General features: G+C 43.1%; 2 protein-coding genes across 3 annotated transcripts; one reads left to right on the forward strand and one right to left on the reverse strand.

The window, feature by feature from the left end:
• Window positions 1-2,711: 2,711 nt before the first annotated feature.
• LOC119128564 (immunoglobulin lambda-1 light chain-like) lies at window positions 2,712-5,237 on the reverse strand. 2 transcript variants are annotated; one of them, XM_037261066.1, is made up of 4 exons: window positions 5,107-5,237; window positions 4,695-5,029; window positions 3,981-4,011; window positions 2,712-3,160 (listed from the first exon to the last, which is right to left on the reverse strand). In XM_037261066.1, the coding sequence occupies exons 1-4, from the start codon at window positions 5,144-5,146 to the stop codon at window positions 2,841-2,843; spliced, it is 726 nt and encodes a 241-aa protein (XP_037116961.1). In that variant the 5' UTR covers window positions 5,147-5,237; the 3' UTR covers window positions 2,712-2,840. The 2 variants fall into 2 exon arrangements, with proteins under 2 accessions (XP_037116961.1, XP_037116960.1); XM_037261065.1 differs by having other exon boundaries at window positions 3,981-4,014.
• A 6,241-nt stretch (window positions 5,238-11,478) lies between these two features.
• hdac3 (histone deacetylase 3) lies at window positions 11,479-15,823 on the forward strand. The gene is made up of 15 exons (XM_037261052.1): window positions 11,479-11,669; window positions 12,002-12,084; window positions 12,268-12,410; window positions 12,644-12,725; window positions 12,850-12,906; window positions 13,134-13,189; window positions 13,275-13,408; window positions 13,764-13,844; window positions 13,928-14,001; window positions 14,195-14,259; window positions 14,329-14,418; window positions 14,592-14,650; window positions 14,823-14,902; window positions 15,004-15,161; window positions 15,241-15,823. The coding sequence occupies exons 1-15, from the start codon at window positions 11,615-11,617 to the stop codon at window positions 15,308-15,310; spliced, it is 1,287 nt and encodes a 428-aa protein (XP_037116947.1). The 5' UTR covers window positions 11,479-11,614; the 3' UTR covers window positions 15,311-15,823.
• Window positions 15,824-16,050: the final 227 nt, after the last annotated feature.

Genomic DNA, 16,050 nt, shown 5'->3' on the forward strand with positions numbered 1-16,050 from the left:
TTAATGAAAGATGTTTATTTTATGAGATCACATCAAACGGCAAACATTCTGACCAAATATATCATCTTGAAGAATCGGTGAAAGCATACATCCAAATAAAGTAATCAAAACGGCAACACGGTGAGGGGTATCTGAAGATCAGAGCAGAGTTTTAACTCACAAACACCTGGTAACAGAGGTGAGGAAACGGGAAACACTTCCTTAAAGTAAGCCTTAACAACTTTACAGGTTAAGATTAGTCGCAAACAGGTGGTGCATCAATGTCCTTGAGCATCCTGCATTGTTTGAAAATGAGAATGGTCGCTAGTTTCAATCCCTGCTATGTGTACAAATCATATTAAAAATACATTTTTTTACAACAAACTTGAGAGCCTCCCCTTCATTTTCAGTGGGAACAGTGTTGTTGGTCTCCCTTTTTTGCTAGTGCGTCATAGTCTGGAGTAAAATTTGTTGTGGCAATTCTTAGGAGAGATCCGAGGTGTGACGGGTTGATGTTGATGTTCATGTGGCTGAACGTCACGTCGCGTACGTCGAGCCAAATTGGCCACTCTTTTTTAAACACTCGGCACTGTGTCCACCTTGCTTTTCCTTGGGCGACTCATTTTAATAGAAGGATTCCAGGGGAAGGTTTGTGGGTGGCTTTACCGTAAAACTGTATCTGAAAGCTCAGCGCGCGAATTACAAGAATGCTGTCGTCACAGCCCACGCTCTAAATTTGGGACTGATACAAATAGAGCGCGAGTGCGCCATGTCCGTACTACTGAGTACGCGGTTGTGAGTGTGCACCGAGCTTTCAGACACGGCTTCCGGTAGTAAATGCGCAGGCGAGCGGTTCCCCATCTACTGGGGAAACGCAGTCATTGCAGGCAAAATGACCAAAAAAAATGTTGCTGAAGGACTGCGCAGATCAGCTGGCTGGAGTCTTCACAAAGATTTTCAACCAGTCCCTTACAGAGTCCACCGTCCCATCCTGTTTAAAATCCTCCACTATAGTCCCCCTGCCCAAGAAACGCCACATCACCAGCCTTAATGACTACCGGCCAGTCGCACTCACCCCAGTGGTGATGAAGTGCTTTGAAAAGCTGGTACGGGGTCACATCACATCACTCCTGTTCAGAGGTTTTGACCCCCACCAGTTTGCCTACAGGGCAAATAGATCCACAGAGGACGCAGTAGCTACAGCCCTCCACGCTGCACTGTCCCACCTGGAGCAGCCGGGAAGCTATGTGCGGATGCTCTTCGTGGACTTTAGCTCTGCTTTTAACACCATCCTCCCCCACAGACTGGTGGACATACCCGGGGGCCTGGGACTTCCACACGATACTTGCAGGTGGATTAAGAGCTTCCTGACGGGTCGCAGCGAGAGGGTGAGAGTGGGCCGTCATACATCCACACTTCTCAGTCTTGGTACCGGCTCCCCACAGGGCTGCGTACTGAGCCCACTGCTTTACACGCTCTACACACATACATGCACCGCCGCCCACCGCAGCAACACCATCGTGAAATTTGCGGATGACATCACCGTGGTGGGGCTCATCTCAAAGGGGGATGAGTCTGCCTACAGGGACGAAGTGGTGCAGCTATCGGAGTGGTGCGGAGAGAACAATCTGCTCCTAAACACGGCTAAAACCCAAGAACTGGTCATTGATTTTAGGAGGAAAAATAAAACGGACATTCTACCAGTTATTATCAACGGGGTCTGTGTGGAGAGGGTGTCCTCCTTCCGCTACCTGGGAGTCCACATCGAGGAGGACTTCACCTGGAGCGTGAACACCTCTGAGCTGCTAAAAAAGGCCCAGCAGAGACTCTACTTCCTAAGGGTGCTGAGGAGGCACAGCATTACACAAAGACTGCTGGTGTCCTTCTATCGCTGCTCCATAGAGAGCACTTTAACATACTGTATACGTATGTGTTTGGTACTCCAGCTGTACTGCTGCTCAGAGGAAAAAGCTCCAAGGGGTCATCAACACAGCACAGAAGATCATTGGCTGCCCTCTCCCCACACTGGAAGACCTACACAGAACCCGCTGTCTCAAAAAAACACAGAACATTCTGAAGGACAATTCCCACCCTGGCCACTCCCTTTTCGAACTGTTGCCATCAGGCAGACGCTACAGATCAATTAGGTCAAGGACTAGCAGATTCGCCAACAGTTTTTACCCTACAGCGGTAGTCACATTGAATGCCGCTAAAAGAAAATGATTATGTCTGTGTATGTTCTTCTGTGGGTTTTTAGCTTGTATTTTTTAATCTTTTTATTCTATTTATTCTATTTATTTTTTTATTTTCATGCACTGATCGGTTGGCACTTTTTAAATTTCGTTGTACATGTGTGACAATGACAATAAAGATCTATTCTATTCTATGAATACAGAAACCTTGTCAGTGGGGTGGTACTACCTACCATATAGATAGTATATAGTGTGAGATAGTGTAAGATAATACTATTTTCAAATGATTCTATTTTCAACATTTGCAACAGTAATTAATAAAACAATTGACATAATTATAAAATTACAAATATGTGCAATATGGGTTTTTCTTACTGCATGACACTGAAAATACTGATTGTATAATTTTTGCAGTATGTTGCAGAAAGCATGCAATTTTAGAGCACTGAAACTACACGACACAACAATTTTGACACACAACAGCGAGGGGAAGAATTAATAAGTGCTGAAATTCAAATGTAATTTACCAGGCCAAAAAACTTTGATGACAATTTTTTATTGAAGAATTCTAAGCTAGCAAGTATAAAGTTGAAAGAAAAGATCCCTCCAAGCATGCAAATACATCATTGCTATGGCCTGATTAGCCCACACAACGTAAATGTTGACCATCTAGGTCGCACACGTTGACTTTCTGATGGTGTTTTCAGCAGACTTGGAGCCCAAAGACACTTTACAGGTGTAAGTGGCGTCCGCATTCCAGTTGGATGTCTCCACGGTCAAATAACTGCTGATTGTGTAAGTTTGGTCCGCTTGTCGCATGGCGGGGCCGGTCTTGACGGCGCCGCTCACCGGAAGGCCACGAGTCAGCCATGTGACGTCTGCATATGGGGACGACTGTGTGGCCACACAGACCAGGGTGGCCTTTTCGGACTGGAGCTCGGCGCTGGCCGGGGGAAAGACTGTCACCACGGGGGCAGGGAGGTCAGCGCCTGAAGAGTAAAAATCCATTTGCTTGGGTTAGCTTTGCCCACACATACTCGAATTCTAGACAACATGCATTAAAGATTAATCAACACATACTGTACAAGAAACATCCCCCGACCTACAGTTTGTGATCCCTTGCGCTAATGAACTGCAATTGTAAACTGAACTGACCAGCAAAAAAAAAAAAAGGCTTGTATTAATTCATGCTTAATTTTAGTTGATAAAATCTTAATCGGAACAGTTGGCAGTGTTGCAGAGGCGCTCTGAATCATATTGACATAATAATCATAATAATCATACTGACATTTAGTCATAAATATATCTGTCGGTCGGTCTATCTGTCTATCTAAATGAAAATTGAAAACTAAAATGAAAATTGTCAAAGTAAAACATCAACTGAAAAAAAATCAACACATACCTCAAAAGCGACCAAACAAAAAAAAGAAGATATAGACTATTAAAAAGATCAATTTAAACATAAATTAAGTTTGATTTTGATAGAAAAACTGTGCTTACTGTCAGTAAAAGATAAACTGAAAAGAATCAACACATTTGTGTACCTCAAAAGTGACCAAACAAAATAAATAAATAAATAAAAAATATAGACTATCAAAAAGATAAATTTAAACATAAACCAAATTTGATTTTGAAAGAAAAACTGTGCTTTACTATCAGTCTCACATGGCAAGACTTGGTGTGTATCACTGACAAATACTGGAATAAATAGCGAAAGTGCAAAGCTAAAATAAAAAAATTATATTTTGAAAATGTACTCAACGGGGAATTTGAGTAGATTGGGAAATAAGATGAATTTAAAAGACTTACTTGTCACAAACACCTTGGTTCCTCCTCCGAAGACCACAGCGATTTCGTTTGTGCTCACAGTCGTACAAAAACTGATGACGCTGAAGACTCGTCCGCAATGTTCCCACCAGGCCTCTTCATGACATTGGCCTTTAATCCCGAATACTTCTGGATGGCCATATTCACTCATTTGTCTCTCCTCTCCTCTCCAATGGTGGTGGAAATCAACATATTAGTCAAAATGATCATGGTGACAGAGACGTCTGTCAAGAGGAAGGTGAATCTTGGAAGAGCAACATCTTGGCCATGTAGAAACAACAACACTTTGAGGCTCTGAACATCAGATTTCCATGTTCTGTTTAAAATCTCCCCCTGGATTGGATCTGGATAAATTCGTCCAGCTTTTGAGGTAAAAGAGATATGATTAAGATACATTGTTTTTGGACATACTCGACAGGTGTCCCTTTGAAATGGAGTGTTCAGCCATCCATTCGTCCATTTCTATAGCGTTTGCCTTCATTAGCGTCATGGATGAAGAGGACCTGAATCCTGCTAACGTTTGGTCATGGAAGCAGAGAACACCCTGGAGTGCAGACCTTGTTGCTAACTCAAGACCAACAGGCCCAGAACCATGAGCGTAATAATCCAACAAGTGAGGCAGATCCGGAGCATGTTGGCTAGACAAAAAGCAGAAGTAAGAATGGGCAGTTTCTGTCACTCAATAAATCACTGTGCTACAAGTCCCTGAGCAGTGTCGTCCCATGTGCTACAATAATACTCAGCAGAGTCTCCTGACTTTGCCTGCTTAATGATGAACTGGTAGTTTACAGGAGAGGACGTTTTAACATCAAAGCGACTTGAGGAGGATTGGAATTGTGCTCCAAAGGTAGGCGAGGACTGCGTACGGTAATAATACAGAATAAACTCTGGAGCGTCGCCAGGTATTTGTTTATAAAAATTGACAAGATAGTTGTCATCCCTCTGAATGTTGCAGTCAAAAAGAACTTGTTGTCCTTCAGGAACTGTCAGGACCGCCGGTGTCTGGGTAACCACCTTGGCTGCATCACCATCTGTCAAAAGGAAGAAAATCAACAAGGTGCTGTCACCTGACTTGAAAATGGAGGAGAAACACCAGAGAGGGTCTCACAAGTCAGAGCGCTGACGAGAAGGCAGAGGGTCCCAAACATGGTGTCTGTGATCAGCGGGGAAATGTCAGGCAAGCGAGTCGACGAAGCAAGGCTAGTCGAAGGGGCCTGCAGCTTTTAAATGCACCAGGGAGGAAGTGCTGGGGAGCTTTATGCGTCAGTGATCATTCATCCAGAGACAGCTAGGCTACGCATTTAGAATGTGGGCCCTCAGTGGGGACGTTTTGCACCTTATCTACCTCTTAACATTTAAAAAGTTAAAAAATGAATTCACAGCAGAATGCAGAAATGTAAAGGTGTTAATGAGGGCAGACCGCTACAGGCATGTTTTGCTCGTGCAAAGTGACTGACAGTGATTCTGATTTGTTAAAAAAAAAAGAATCCCGTTACTTAGGTATTTATGTTTCTTGTAGAATAAAATCATAGATTTGTTTCTAAATACTCAACAATCCCATTGATTTAGTATAGGTATCGGTAAATTGTCAAAACAAGTTTCCTATTGGTCCGGGGGGGCGTTTGAGGTAGCTAAATCACACGTACACTAATACGTCAACATTTTATTTAGAAAAATCATAGTAATGAAATAAAAGTAATTGTCCATTCCAAAGCAAGAACCTTTGTTCAAGGGTGTGTGTTGTTTTTGAGGTCGCCCCTTCCCCAAACAACCTTCCTGAAACTTTCAATGATTATTTGCCCATTTTATAGCAAGTATCTTGCTGATTGACCCATCTTAAACTGACTTTACATGTATAGATATTTGTTCATAGACACATTGCATCTTCTCTGTCCTCATCTGCTCACCAGAATATTCTCCGGTGAGTTACGTTACTACTTGACCCTGGACTAGGTATGTGATTTGAGTAAAGTGAAACTTGCCCTGCCTCATTTGCATGGAGCCAATGTGCAGAGGTCCTGCAGGTGCATCCTGGGACAGCAGAGCGTGGATGCTTCATTAGCCAAGCGCAGAGCCTCAGTTTCGGTGACGTCTTTCATCTTATCTCAAAACTTATATGTGATTAAAATACACACACAGAAACAAAATAAAAAAAAAATATTAGATTGGACAGTAGTGGTTAACAACATCATTGGCATCTTGAACTCTCTCCCCCCTTCTGTCCTGTACTTTTGTGCTCTATTCTGACTGTCTGCTGTATGCACACTTGCTCCATTTTTGCTCCTCTTATTAGTGTGAAGGTGAAGACCTTCACACTATTGTTATTCCTGTCCTTTATTATTATTCTACATCTTCCGCTCACTTTTTTGTCCATAAACTACTTCCACATACTTCAACCGATTCACTCCGTTCCACTTTTCACTTATTCCAAATATTCATGACATGGGTGCTTACATTTTTTTCCTTCCAAAAATTTTCCGTTTTCACAAAATTCACAAATTTCCGGCAATTATTTCCCCATTCATTCTTAATGGCAGATTCAACATTTCACATTTACGTTGTTCCAGTTTGAAATTCACATAATTCAACACATTCAAATCACATTGGGGACATTCCCAAACTTGCCAAATTCAAAATTTTCACGTTTTCATCTTTTATTTTGAAATTCACACCCAATTCACCAATATTTCCTTTTTCCTTCTCATTTCTACATTTTTCAACCCATTCAACCCATTCCAACTTTCAACTGTTCATTATCTTTCTACCTATTCCACAACTTACCAAAAACTTCACATCTTTTATTTTGAAATTCACACCCAATTCCTTTTTCCCATCTCATTTCTACATTTTTCAACCGATTCAACCCATTCCAACTTTCAACTGTTCATCATTTTTCTACCTATTCCACAACTTCCCACTTACCAAAAACTTCACATCTTTTATTTTGAAATTCACACCCAATTCCTTTTCCCCATCTCATTTCTACATTTTTCAACCGATTCGACCCATTCCAACTTTCAACTGTTCATCATTTTTCTACCTATTCCACAACTTCCCACTTACCAAAAACTTCAGATCTTTTATTTTGAAATTCACACCCAATTCCTTTTTCCCTTCTCATTTCTACATTTTTCAACCGATTCAACCCATTCCAACTTTCAACTGTTCATCATTTTTCTCCCTATTCCACAACTTCCCAAAAACTTCACATCTTTTATTTTGAAATTCACACCCAATTCCTTTTTCCCTTCTCATTTCTACATTTTTCAACCGATTCAACCCATTCCAACTTTCAACTGTTCATCATTTTTCTACCTATTCCACAACTTACCAAAAACTTCACATCTTTTATTTTGAAATTCACACCCAATTCCTTTTTCCCTTCTCATTTCTACATTTTTCAACCGATTCAACCCATTCCAACTTTCAACTGTTCATCATTTTTCTACCTATTCCACAACTTACCAAAAACTTCACATCTTTTATTTTGAAATTCACACCCAATTCCTTTTTCCCATCTCATTTCTACATTTTTCAACCGATTCAACCCATTCCAACTTTCAACTGTTAATCATTTTTCTACTTATTCCACAACTTACCAAAAACTTCACATCTTTTATTTTGAAATTCACACCCAATTCCTTTTTCCCTTCTCATTTCTACATTTTTCAACATCATTCTGCAACATTCCTTAAATATTTATTCAACTTCTTCACCTTCACACGCAATTTCTTCAGGAATTGCAAATTCTAGTTTATTATGTTATTTGTTTATTTATTATTTATTCATCACTCGTATTTATTCATTGTTTGTGCCTTCTTGTTTTTACTTTTTGTGTTGTTTACTTGTATGTATATTGGTATATTGTGTCCTATGTCTTGTCACCGTGGGATAGTGGGAACGTAATTTCGATCTCTTTGTGTGTCTTGAATGTGAAGAAATTGACAATAAAGCAGACTTTGACTTTTTGACTTTGATCTTTCACTTCTTTCTTCACCTGTGGGGATTATTCTATTTTATGTTATTATTATTTTAAACTATAAACCATTATGTAGTTTACAACGTATTGACGTTAGATATATAACTACAGAAGACAGGACCGATCAATTTTGGTGTGGTTCTGGAATGAGCAAGAAGTTGTTGTTTTATTTTCTGCTCATTTTTCTGAACCATCAGTCACACGAGTGGTCTTTATGGCCTTTATGAACACAAAATAAAGAGCCAAATATGTGCCGCATGTATTCTGATGTTCATGGTTCGGCAGCGCAGCGGCTTGTCTTTTAATTTAGTGACTTTTCCAAACATTCTAGAAACTATTAAACTAACAAAGAATAACACCAACACTAATTGTGGTCCTCATGTTAGAAACATCTTATTTTTTGCACAGTAGAGGGAAGATAGGATTTTGCCTTGACAATGATTTGCGCACACCAAAAACAGTGTGTTTAATCATAACGTCCAGCACACTTTAAAAATACAGAAAATATATCCATCCATCCATCTTCTTCCGCTTATCCGGGGTCGGGTCGCGGGGGCAGCAGCTTCAGGAGGGACTCCCAGACTTCCCTCTCCCCAGCCACTTCATCTAGCTCATCCCGGGGGATCCCAAGGCGTTCCCAGGCCAGCCGAGAGACATAGTCTCTCCAGCGCGTCCTGGGTCGTCCCCGGGGTCTCCTACCGGTGGGACATGCCCGGAACACCTCCCCAGGGAGGCGTCCAGGAGGCATCCTGATGAGATGCCCGAGCCACCTCATCTGGCTCCTCTCAACGTGGAGGAGTAGCGACTCTACTCCGAGTCTCTCCCGGATGACCGAACTTCTCACCCTATCTCTAAGGGAGAGCCCGGACATCCTGCGGAGTAAACTCATTTCGGCCGCTTGTATCCGGGATCTCGTTCTTTCGGTCACGACCCATAGCTCGTGACCATAGGTGAGGGTAGGAGCGTAAATCGACCGGTAAATTGAGAGCTTTGCCTTTTGGCTCAGCTCTCTCTTTACCACGACGGACCGGTACAGAGTCCGCATTACTGCCGACGCTGCACCGATCCGCCTGTCGATCTCGCGCTCCATCCTCCCCTCACTCGTGAACAAGACCCCAAGATACTTAAACTCCTCCACTTGGGGCAAGATCTCATCCCCGATCCGGAGAGGGCATTCCACCCTTTTCCGATCGAGGACCATGGACTCGGATTTGGAGGTGCTGACCCTCATCCCGACCGCTTCACACTCGGCTGCGAACCGCTCCAGTGAGAGCTGGAGATCACGGCCTGAAGAAGCCAACAGCACAACGTTGTCTGCAAAAAGCAGAGACGCGATGCTGAGGTCCCCAAACCGGACACCCTCAACGCCTCGGCTGCACCTAGAAATTCTGTCCATAAAAATTATGAACAGAATCGGTGACAAAGGGCAGCCTTGGCGGAGTCCAACCCTCACTGGGAACGAATCCGACTTACTGGCGGAAATGCGGACCAAACTCTGGCATCGGTGATGCAGGGACCGAACCGCCCTTATCAGTTGGCTCGGTACCCCGTACTCCCGAAGCACCCCCCACAGAACCTCCCGAGGGACACGGTCGAACGCCTTCTCCAAGTCCACAAAACACATGTGGACTGGTTGGGCGAACTCCCATGCACCCTCGAGGATCCTGCTGAGGGTGAAGAGCTGGTCCACTGTTCCACGGCCAGGACGAAAGCCACACTGTTCCTCCTGAATCCGAGGTTCGACCTCCCGACGGACCCTCCTCTCCAGCACCCCTGAATAGACCTTACCAGGGAGGCTGAGGAGTGTAATTCCCCTGTAATTGGAACACACCCTCCGGTCCCCCTTCTTAAAGAGGGGAACCACCACCCCAGTCTGCCAATCCAGAGGCACTGTCCCCGATGTCCACGCGATGCTGTAGAGACGTGTCAGCCATGACAGCCCCACAACATCCAGAGCCCTTAAGAAATCCGGGCGGATCTCATCCACCCCCGGGGCCTTGCCACCGAGGAGTTTTTTAACTACCTCAGTGACTTCAACCCCAGAGATTGGAGAGTCCGCCTCAGAGTCCCCAGGCCCTGCTTCCACAATGGAAGGCGTGTCGGTGGAATTGAGGAGGTCTTCGAAGTATTCTCCCCACCGACACACGACGTCCCGAGTCGAGGTCAGCAGCACGCCATCTCCACTGTAAACAGTGTTGACGTTGCACTGCTCCCCCCTCCTGAGACGCCGGATGGTGGACCAGAATTTCCTCGAAGCCGTCCGGAAGTCATTCTCCATGGCCTCGCCAAACTCCTCCCACGCCCGGGTTTTTGCCTCAGCAACCGCCGAAGCCGCGTTCCGCTTGGCCATCCGGTACCTGTCAGCTGCCTCCGGAGTCCCGCAGGCCAAAACGGCCCGATAGGACTCCTTCTTCAGCTTGACGGCATCCCTTACCGCCGGTGTCCACCAGCGGGTTCGGGGACTGCCGCCACGACAGGCACCAATGACCTTACGGCCACAGCTCCGGTCGGCCGCCTCAACAATGGAGACGCGGAACAAGGTCCACTCGGACTCAATGTTCGGCCTAGGGTGTCCTGGTGCCAAGTGCACACATGGACACCCTTATGTTTGAACATGGTGTTCATTATAGAAAATCCGTGTCGAGCACAGAAGTCCAATAATAGAACACCACTCGGGTTCAGATCGGGGGGGGCCATTCCTCCCAATCACGCCCTTCCAGGTCTCACTGTCATTGCCCACGTGAGCATTGAAGTCACCCAGTAGAACGATGGAGTCCCCAGAAGGAGCGCCCTCCAGCACTTTCTCCAGGGACTCCAAAAAGGGTGGGTACTCTGAGCTGCCGTTTGGTGCATAGACACAAACAACCCTCCACCACGATAAGGTGAGGACTCACGGAGGGGCAGAAAATATATGAACATTTTAAACAAGTTTCTGTGTGAATGTTGATTAAAAGTGATTATTGTGAGAAATTATTTTTAATATTATTTTTAATATTATCATACATAGCTGTTATCATAGTATATTATCATATTAGCTGGCAACCGGTTCAGGGTGTCCCCCGCCTACAGCCCAATGACTGCTGGGATAGGCTCCAGCACGCCCACGATCCGTGTGGGGACAAACGGTACATGCAGAAAATGGATGGAGATATATATCATATGAATGGCATTGATGACAGGTCCAGTGATCATTTTTCTTCTCAGTACAAGCACAGTACAATTTAACCAGAGGGAAATTATTTTGTGTGTAGATCTTTTTATTATTATTATTATTATTATTATTATTATTATTATTATTATTATTATTATTATTATTATTCCCCCAGGGATCTGTACTCGGTCCTACCCTCTTCACTCTCTACATACTACCCCTCGGCGTTATAAATATAATTTATTATTATTATTATTATTATTATTATTATTATTATTATTATTATTATTATACTAAAATCAACATTTCCTACATTCGCTCTCTAGACTCCCCCCGCCCTTCTCTGTCATGACTGTCGCTTTCTGATGACGTATCCGATTCCGGTTTTACCATGGCAGCGGCTACCTCTGCTAACTGAAAGACAAAATGTCGTTTTTATAGCAGTTTCAGCGGCTACAAATCTAGTGAAACAACACATCTCCCACAATGACGAACAGGACGTCGTATTTCTATGACCCTGACGTAGGGAACTTCCATTACGGTAAGTAACGAAATGTGTGTTCGCGATTGGGCCTACAGAATCCAAACGCTGATATTTTTTATCATATAAAAACAACAACACTTTAGTATATACTACAGGGAACGTTTCTGTAGTTATTCATTCGTCTATTTAAATGTGAAGCTCGACATTCGCTTTTTCCACTGAGGCGTATTTGCAATAATATATTCATATTTGGCACTCTATCTGCCAAGTTAAATTAAAATTTTGAAAGATGAGCATCTGTTTACAAAGGTAGAATCAAATCCCTAACCCCGGTTACATATATACATACAATACAATGGAAATGATGTTAGCGTGTTTTGTGAACTTAGGTGCTGGTCATCCTATGAAGCCTCACCGATTGTCCCTGACTCACAGCTTGGTACTGCACTATGGACTCTATAAGAAAATGATGGTGAGGTCAACACAATAACAGGCCACAACATAAAATGCACCTCGTCACAATGTTGACACTATCTGTCAACTGTGGACATGTGAAGCCTTTTGAGACGTTTCTGTGATTAAGGGTTATGTAAATAAACTTGATTATATAACTGCATGCAGTTCAAGAGTGACTGCATTCTTGATATTTTTGCAGGTGTTTAAACCATACAAAGCATCACAGCACGACATGTGTCGCTTCCATTCTGAAGACTACATTGACTTCTTGCAGAAGGTCAGCCCCAACAACATGCAGGGCTTCACCAAGAGCCTCAACACTTTCAATGTAGGAGATGACTGGTGAGTCTTTGCATAGCTGTCCATTCACTTTCTTGAGCATTTCACATGAAGGACAAATCATTCAAATATATTGCTATACAAGCATTCATCCTCACAATCATGCCAATGAACAATTGGGGGTGGACAATTGGCCTATCATGCATGTTTTTTGGAATTTGGGTGAAAAACTGCTGTACTATGAATCAATAATTATTTTCATAATTATTCAGCTGACGTCTGTTTGTGTGTCTCAGTCCAGTCTTTCCAGGTCTTTTTGAGTTCTGCTCCAGATATACGGGAGCCTCGTTGCAGGGCGCCACACAACTCAATCACAAGGTAACAAATGTGTTAGTACACATTTTGTCTTAAATTCAATTTATAGATATACATTATTTTGGCCTTTATCTATGTCGTTCTTAATGATTTTATTTATTGATAGTCGTCCTTCGTTTTTTTGCAGATTTGTGACATTGCCATCAACTGGGCTGGAGGATTACACCATGCCAAAAAGTTCGAGGTGAGAATACACGTTCGCACAAAAGCTGGTCTGACATTCTGCTTTTTCACTGCCACTAGCAGAGAGTCATTCAATTCACAAAACATAGTTATTGGTATTATGGAATTAATATGACAATGTATCGGCAGAATTTCTTTAATGCTCTTGTGTTTTCCTTAGTTGTTTTTATTGTTTCTTAGTCGTGTAGTGGCTGACTACAGTGCAAAGTTGTTTTGTGTTGTTTGCAGGCGTCGGGATTTTGTTACGTCAACGACATAGTCATCAGTATACTGGAGCTTCTAAAGTAAGATGACGCACAACGAGATCTTACATATGGCTCCACCAGAGCAATCGACATACACTCCTTGACTCGTGCGTGTGCGTATTAGATACCACCCCAGGGTTCTGTACATCGACATAGACATTCACCACGGCGACGGCGTGCAAGAAGCCTTCTACCTTACCGACCGTGTCATGACCGTGTCCTTCCACAAATATGGCAATTACTTTTTCCCTGGCACAGGTGAGCGCTCCTTTTAAGCGTTCTGAGAAATGATTAAATGCAATGTCCATGGCGTGGTGGGGGGCGGGTGTTAGCAGGACCGTTTTGTCCCTGATGAGTTAAAAGACATTCTACAACCTTCTGAACCACTTGGTGAAAGCTTTAAGTCAATCTATTTACATCTGTTTATTGAAATATTTCATTCAAAGCCCATATTTAGAATGAGAAGACTCTGTAGACTCCATATTTCTCTCAAATTTGTGTGACTGGACAAATAGAAAAAAGTAATCACAAGGTCAATACGCTGCTTTGAGACCGTGTGCTCGTCTCTCTCTACAAGTGAGCATTAATGGCGTTTATGTGTGTGTTGCTGAAGGTGACATGTATGAGGTCGGAGCGGAGAGCGGCCGCTACTACTGCCTCAATGTCCCTCTCAGGGACGGCATTGATGACCAGAGTGAGTTAGGCGCAGTCCCACAGTGTAAATCACTGACTGTTTTACACGTACACTCTGACTGTGTGTGTGTCTGTGTGTGTTAGGTTACAGGCAGCTTTTCCAGCCAGTTATTAAGCAGGTGGTGGATTTCTATCAGCCTACTTGCATTGTTCTACAGGTACGCAAACATTTGTTAGCATCGCTCAACGTTACCAAAATCTAGTATTCTAAAAAAAAAAAATACACTTAACCCTTAATTTAAGTCCGTCATCACTAAGACAGTTGATGAAAACATCAAGTTTATGTACTAGTGCCCAAATTGTGTTACATTTGCTGAAGCGCAAGCAACACGGACACGTTCTATCTTTCAGTGTGGAGCAGACTCTCTGGGCTGTGACAGGTTGGGCTGCTTCAACCTCAGCATACGAGGACACGGGTTTGTAGTCTTGTTTTTTTTACCCCATTGCATATCGTTATATTCTTGAAGTTTTGTCTCCTTGTGCAGCGAGTGCGTAGAGTTTGTCAAGAGCTTCAAAATTCCTCTGTTGGTCCTGGGAGGAGGCGGATACACAGTCCGGAATGTGGCTCGATGCTGGTAAATTGCATGCGCATCCACACTCTTGGCACCATGCCCCCCAAAATATTTACGTGCTTTTTGGAGAATACCATGATATGCTGTTATAATAATAATAATACACAATACTTCTTAGACACCTTACAAAGCAGTTTTAAGCTTGCTTTTACTTGCTTTGCGTTATTGCATTATAGGACCTTTGAGACGTCTCTGTTATTGGATGAGTCTATCAGCGACGAGCTGCCTTACAGTGGTGAGTTACTCCAACCTCCTTTCTCTAAAATTACAACGGCAATGCATGTTGACGGTATTCTTGAATCTTGGACGCCATCTAGTGGACAATACATTTTGTAGTCAGCACTTGTGGATCATTGTACAGTACTGTACTTTTACATCATGTCAAACATTGCCTTGTATCCTTCCAGAGTATTTTGAGTACTTTGCTCCAGACTTCACGCTGCATCCTGATGTCAGCACCAGAATAGAAAACCAGAACTCGCGACAGGTAAAAATCCAGTGTAGTTGCTGTGTTCTGGTGTTGATGACCATCTCAAAGCACACCTTTCACATGTAACCACATTCCTTTGGATGTGTTGACGGGTGCAGTATTTGGAGCAGATCCGTCAGACGGTGTTTGAAAACTTGAAGATGCTGAACCACGCACCCAGTGTTCAGATCCACGACGTGCCCTCGGACATGCTGAGCTACGAACGCACTGATGAACCAGATCCGGATGAGAGAGGCGGCGAAGAAAACTACACAAGGTTAGATTACACATACTTCAATTACGACAATGACAAATATCCATCAACTACCCGTTTGAAGTTTAATTCCTTTTCACAGGCCGGAAGCAACCAACGAGTTCTACGACGGTGATCATGACAACGATAAAGAAAGCGATGTGGAAATTTGACCTGTGAGAAGGACTTGAACAATTTCGAACCAGCTGCTGGCTTCCTGCCCTTTTCTTTTTATTAGGTCACTGACAATTATGATGGACACACAGAGCATCTGGACATTTCAAAACAATATTCCTGGTCGAAATGTTGTGTGCGTTTGTTTACAAGAAGTCATCTGCAGTTTGCTCATAGTATTTTATTAAATGTTGGTTAGTGATAGTCACCTACCTGACATGCTTCTTTTTTTTTATTTCCACAACCTTCACAATGAGCAGTTGCCGATGAAAAATTTAGTTCATCTGACGGTTCATGCACAAGATGCTGTTCAAAGCACGTTTCAGTATGTGAACTGCATTTGTAATTCAAACCCACTCGACTGTCAATAGCCTTTGAAAGAAACATTTTGCATGTGCCTTTCGGTTCAAATTGGTTGTACATAAACTTCCATCTCGTTCTGGATTATTCACTGTTGTACAAGTGAACATGTATGATTGTCATTGTATAATATACTATTATAGTATACTGTATATCAGGGGTGTCGAACTCCAGTCCTTGGGGGGCCCCATTCCAATATGGTTTCCAAGTTACCCTCGTTAAACACACCTGAGTGAAAAGATCAGTTCATTTTCACGTTCTGCAGGAGCCTAACGTTTCACACAGGTGCACTTAATGAGGGACCGGGGGCCGCGTTCCAATATGTTTTCCAAGTTACCCTCGTTAACCACACCTGTGTGAAAAGTTGAGTTCATTTTCA

The sequence above is a fragment of the Syngnathus acus genome, chromosome 10, assembly GCF_901709675.1.
Source record: "Syngnathus acus chromosome 10, fSynAcu1.2, whole genome shotgun sequence".
Classification (NCBI taxonomy): Eukaryota; Metazoa; Chordata; class Actinopteri; order Syngnathiformes; family Syngnathidae; genus Syngnathus; species Syngnathus acus.

Bases quoted from the DNA above. Each gene is read 5' to 3' on its own strand.
- LOC119128564 (XM_037261065.1), bottom strand. From the start codon at position 5,146: ATGTTTGGGACCCTCTGCCTTCTCGTCAGCGCTCTGACTT. The intron at 4,015-4,694 runs GCACAGTGATTT...GAAATCGCTGTG, and splicing joins ACACTGCTCAGGGACTTGTA to GTCTTCGGAGGAGGAACCAA. The intron at 3,161-3,980 runs GTAAGTCTTTTA...TTTACTCTTCAG, and splicing joins AACCAAGGTGTTTGTGACAA to GCGCTGACCTCCCTGCCCCC.
- hdac3 (XM_037261052.1), top strand. From the start codon at position 11,615: ATGACGAACAGGACGTCGTATTTCTATGACCCTGACGTAGGGAACTTC. The intron at 12,085-12,267 runs GTGAGGTCAACA...ATATTTTTGCAG, and splicing joins GACTCTATAAGAAAATGATG to GTGTTTAAACCATACAAAGC. The intron at 13,409-13,763 runs GTGAGCGCTCCT...GTGTTGCTGAAG, and splicing joins TTACTTTTTCCCTGGCACAG to GTGACATGTATGAGGTCGGA.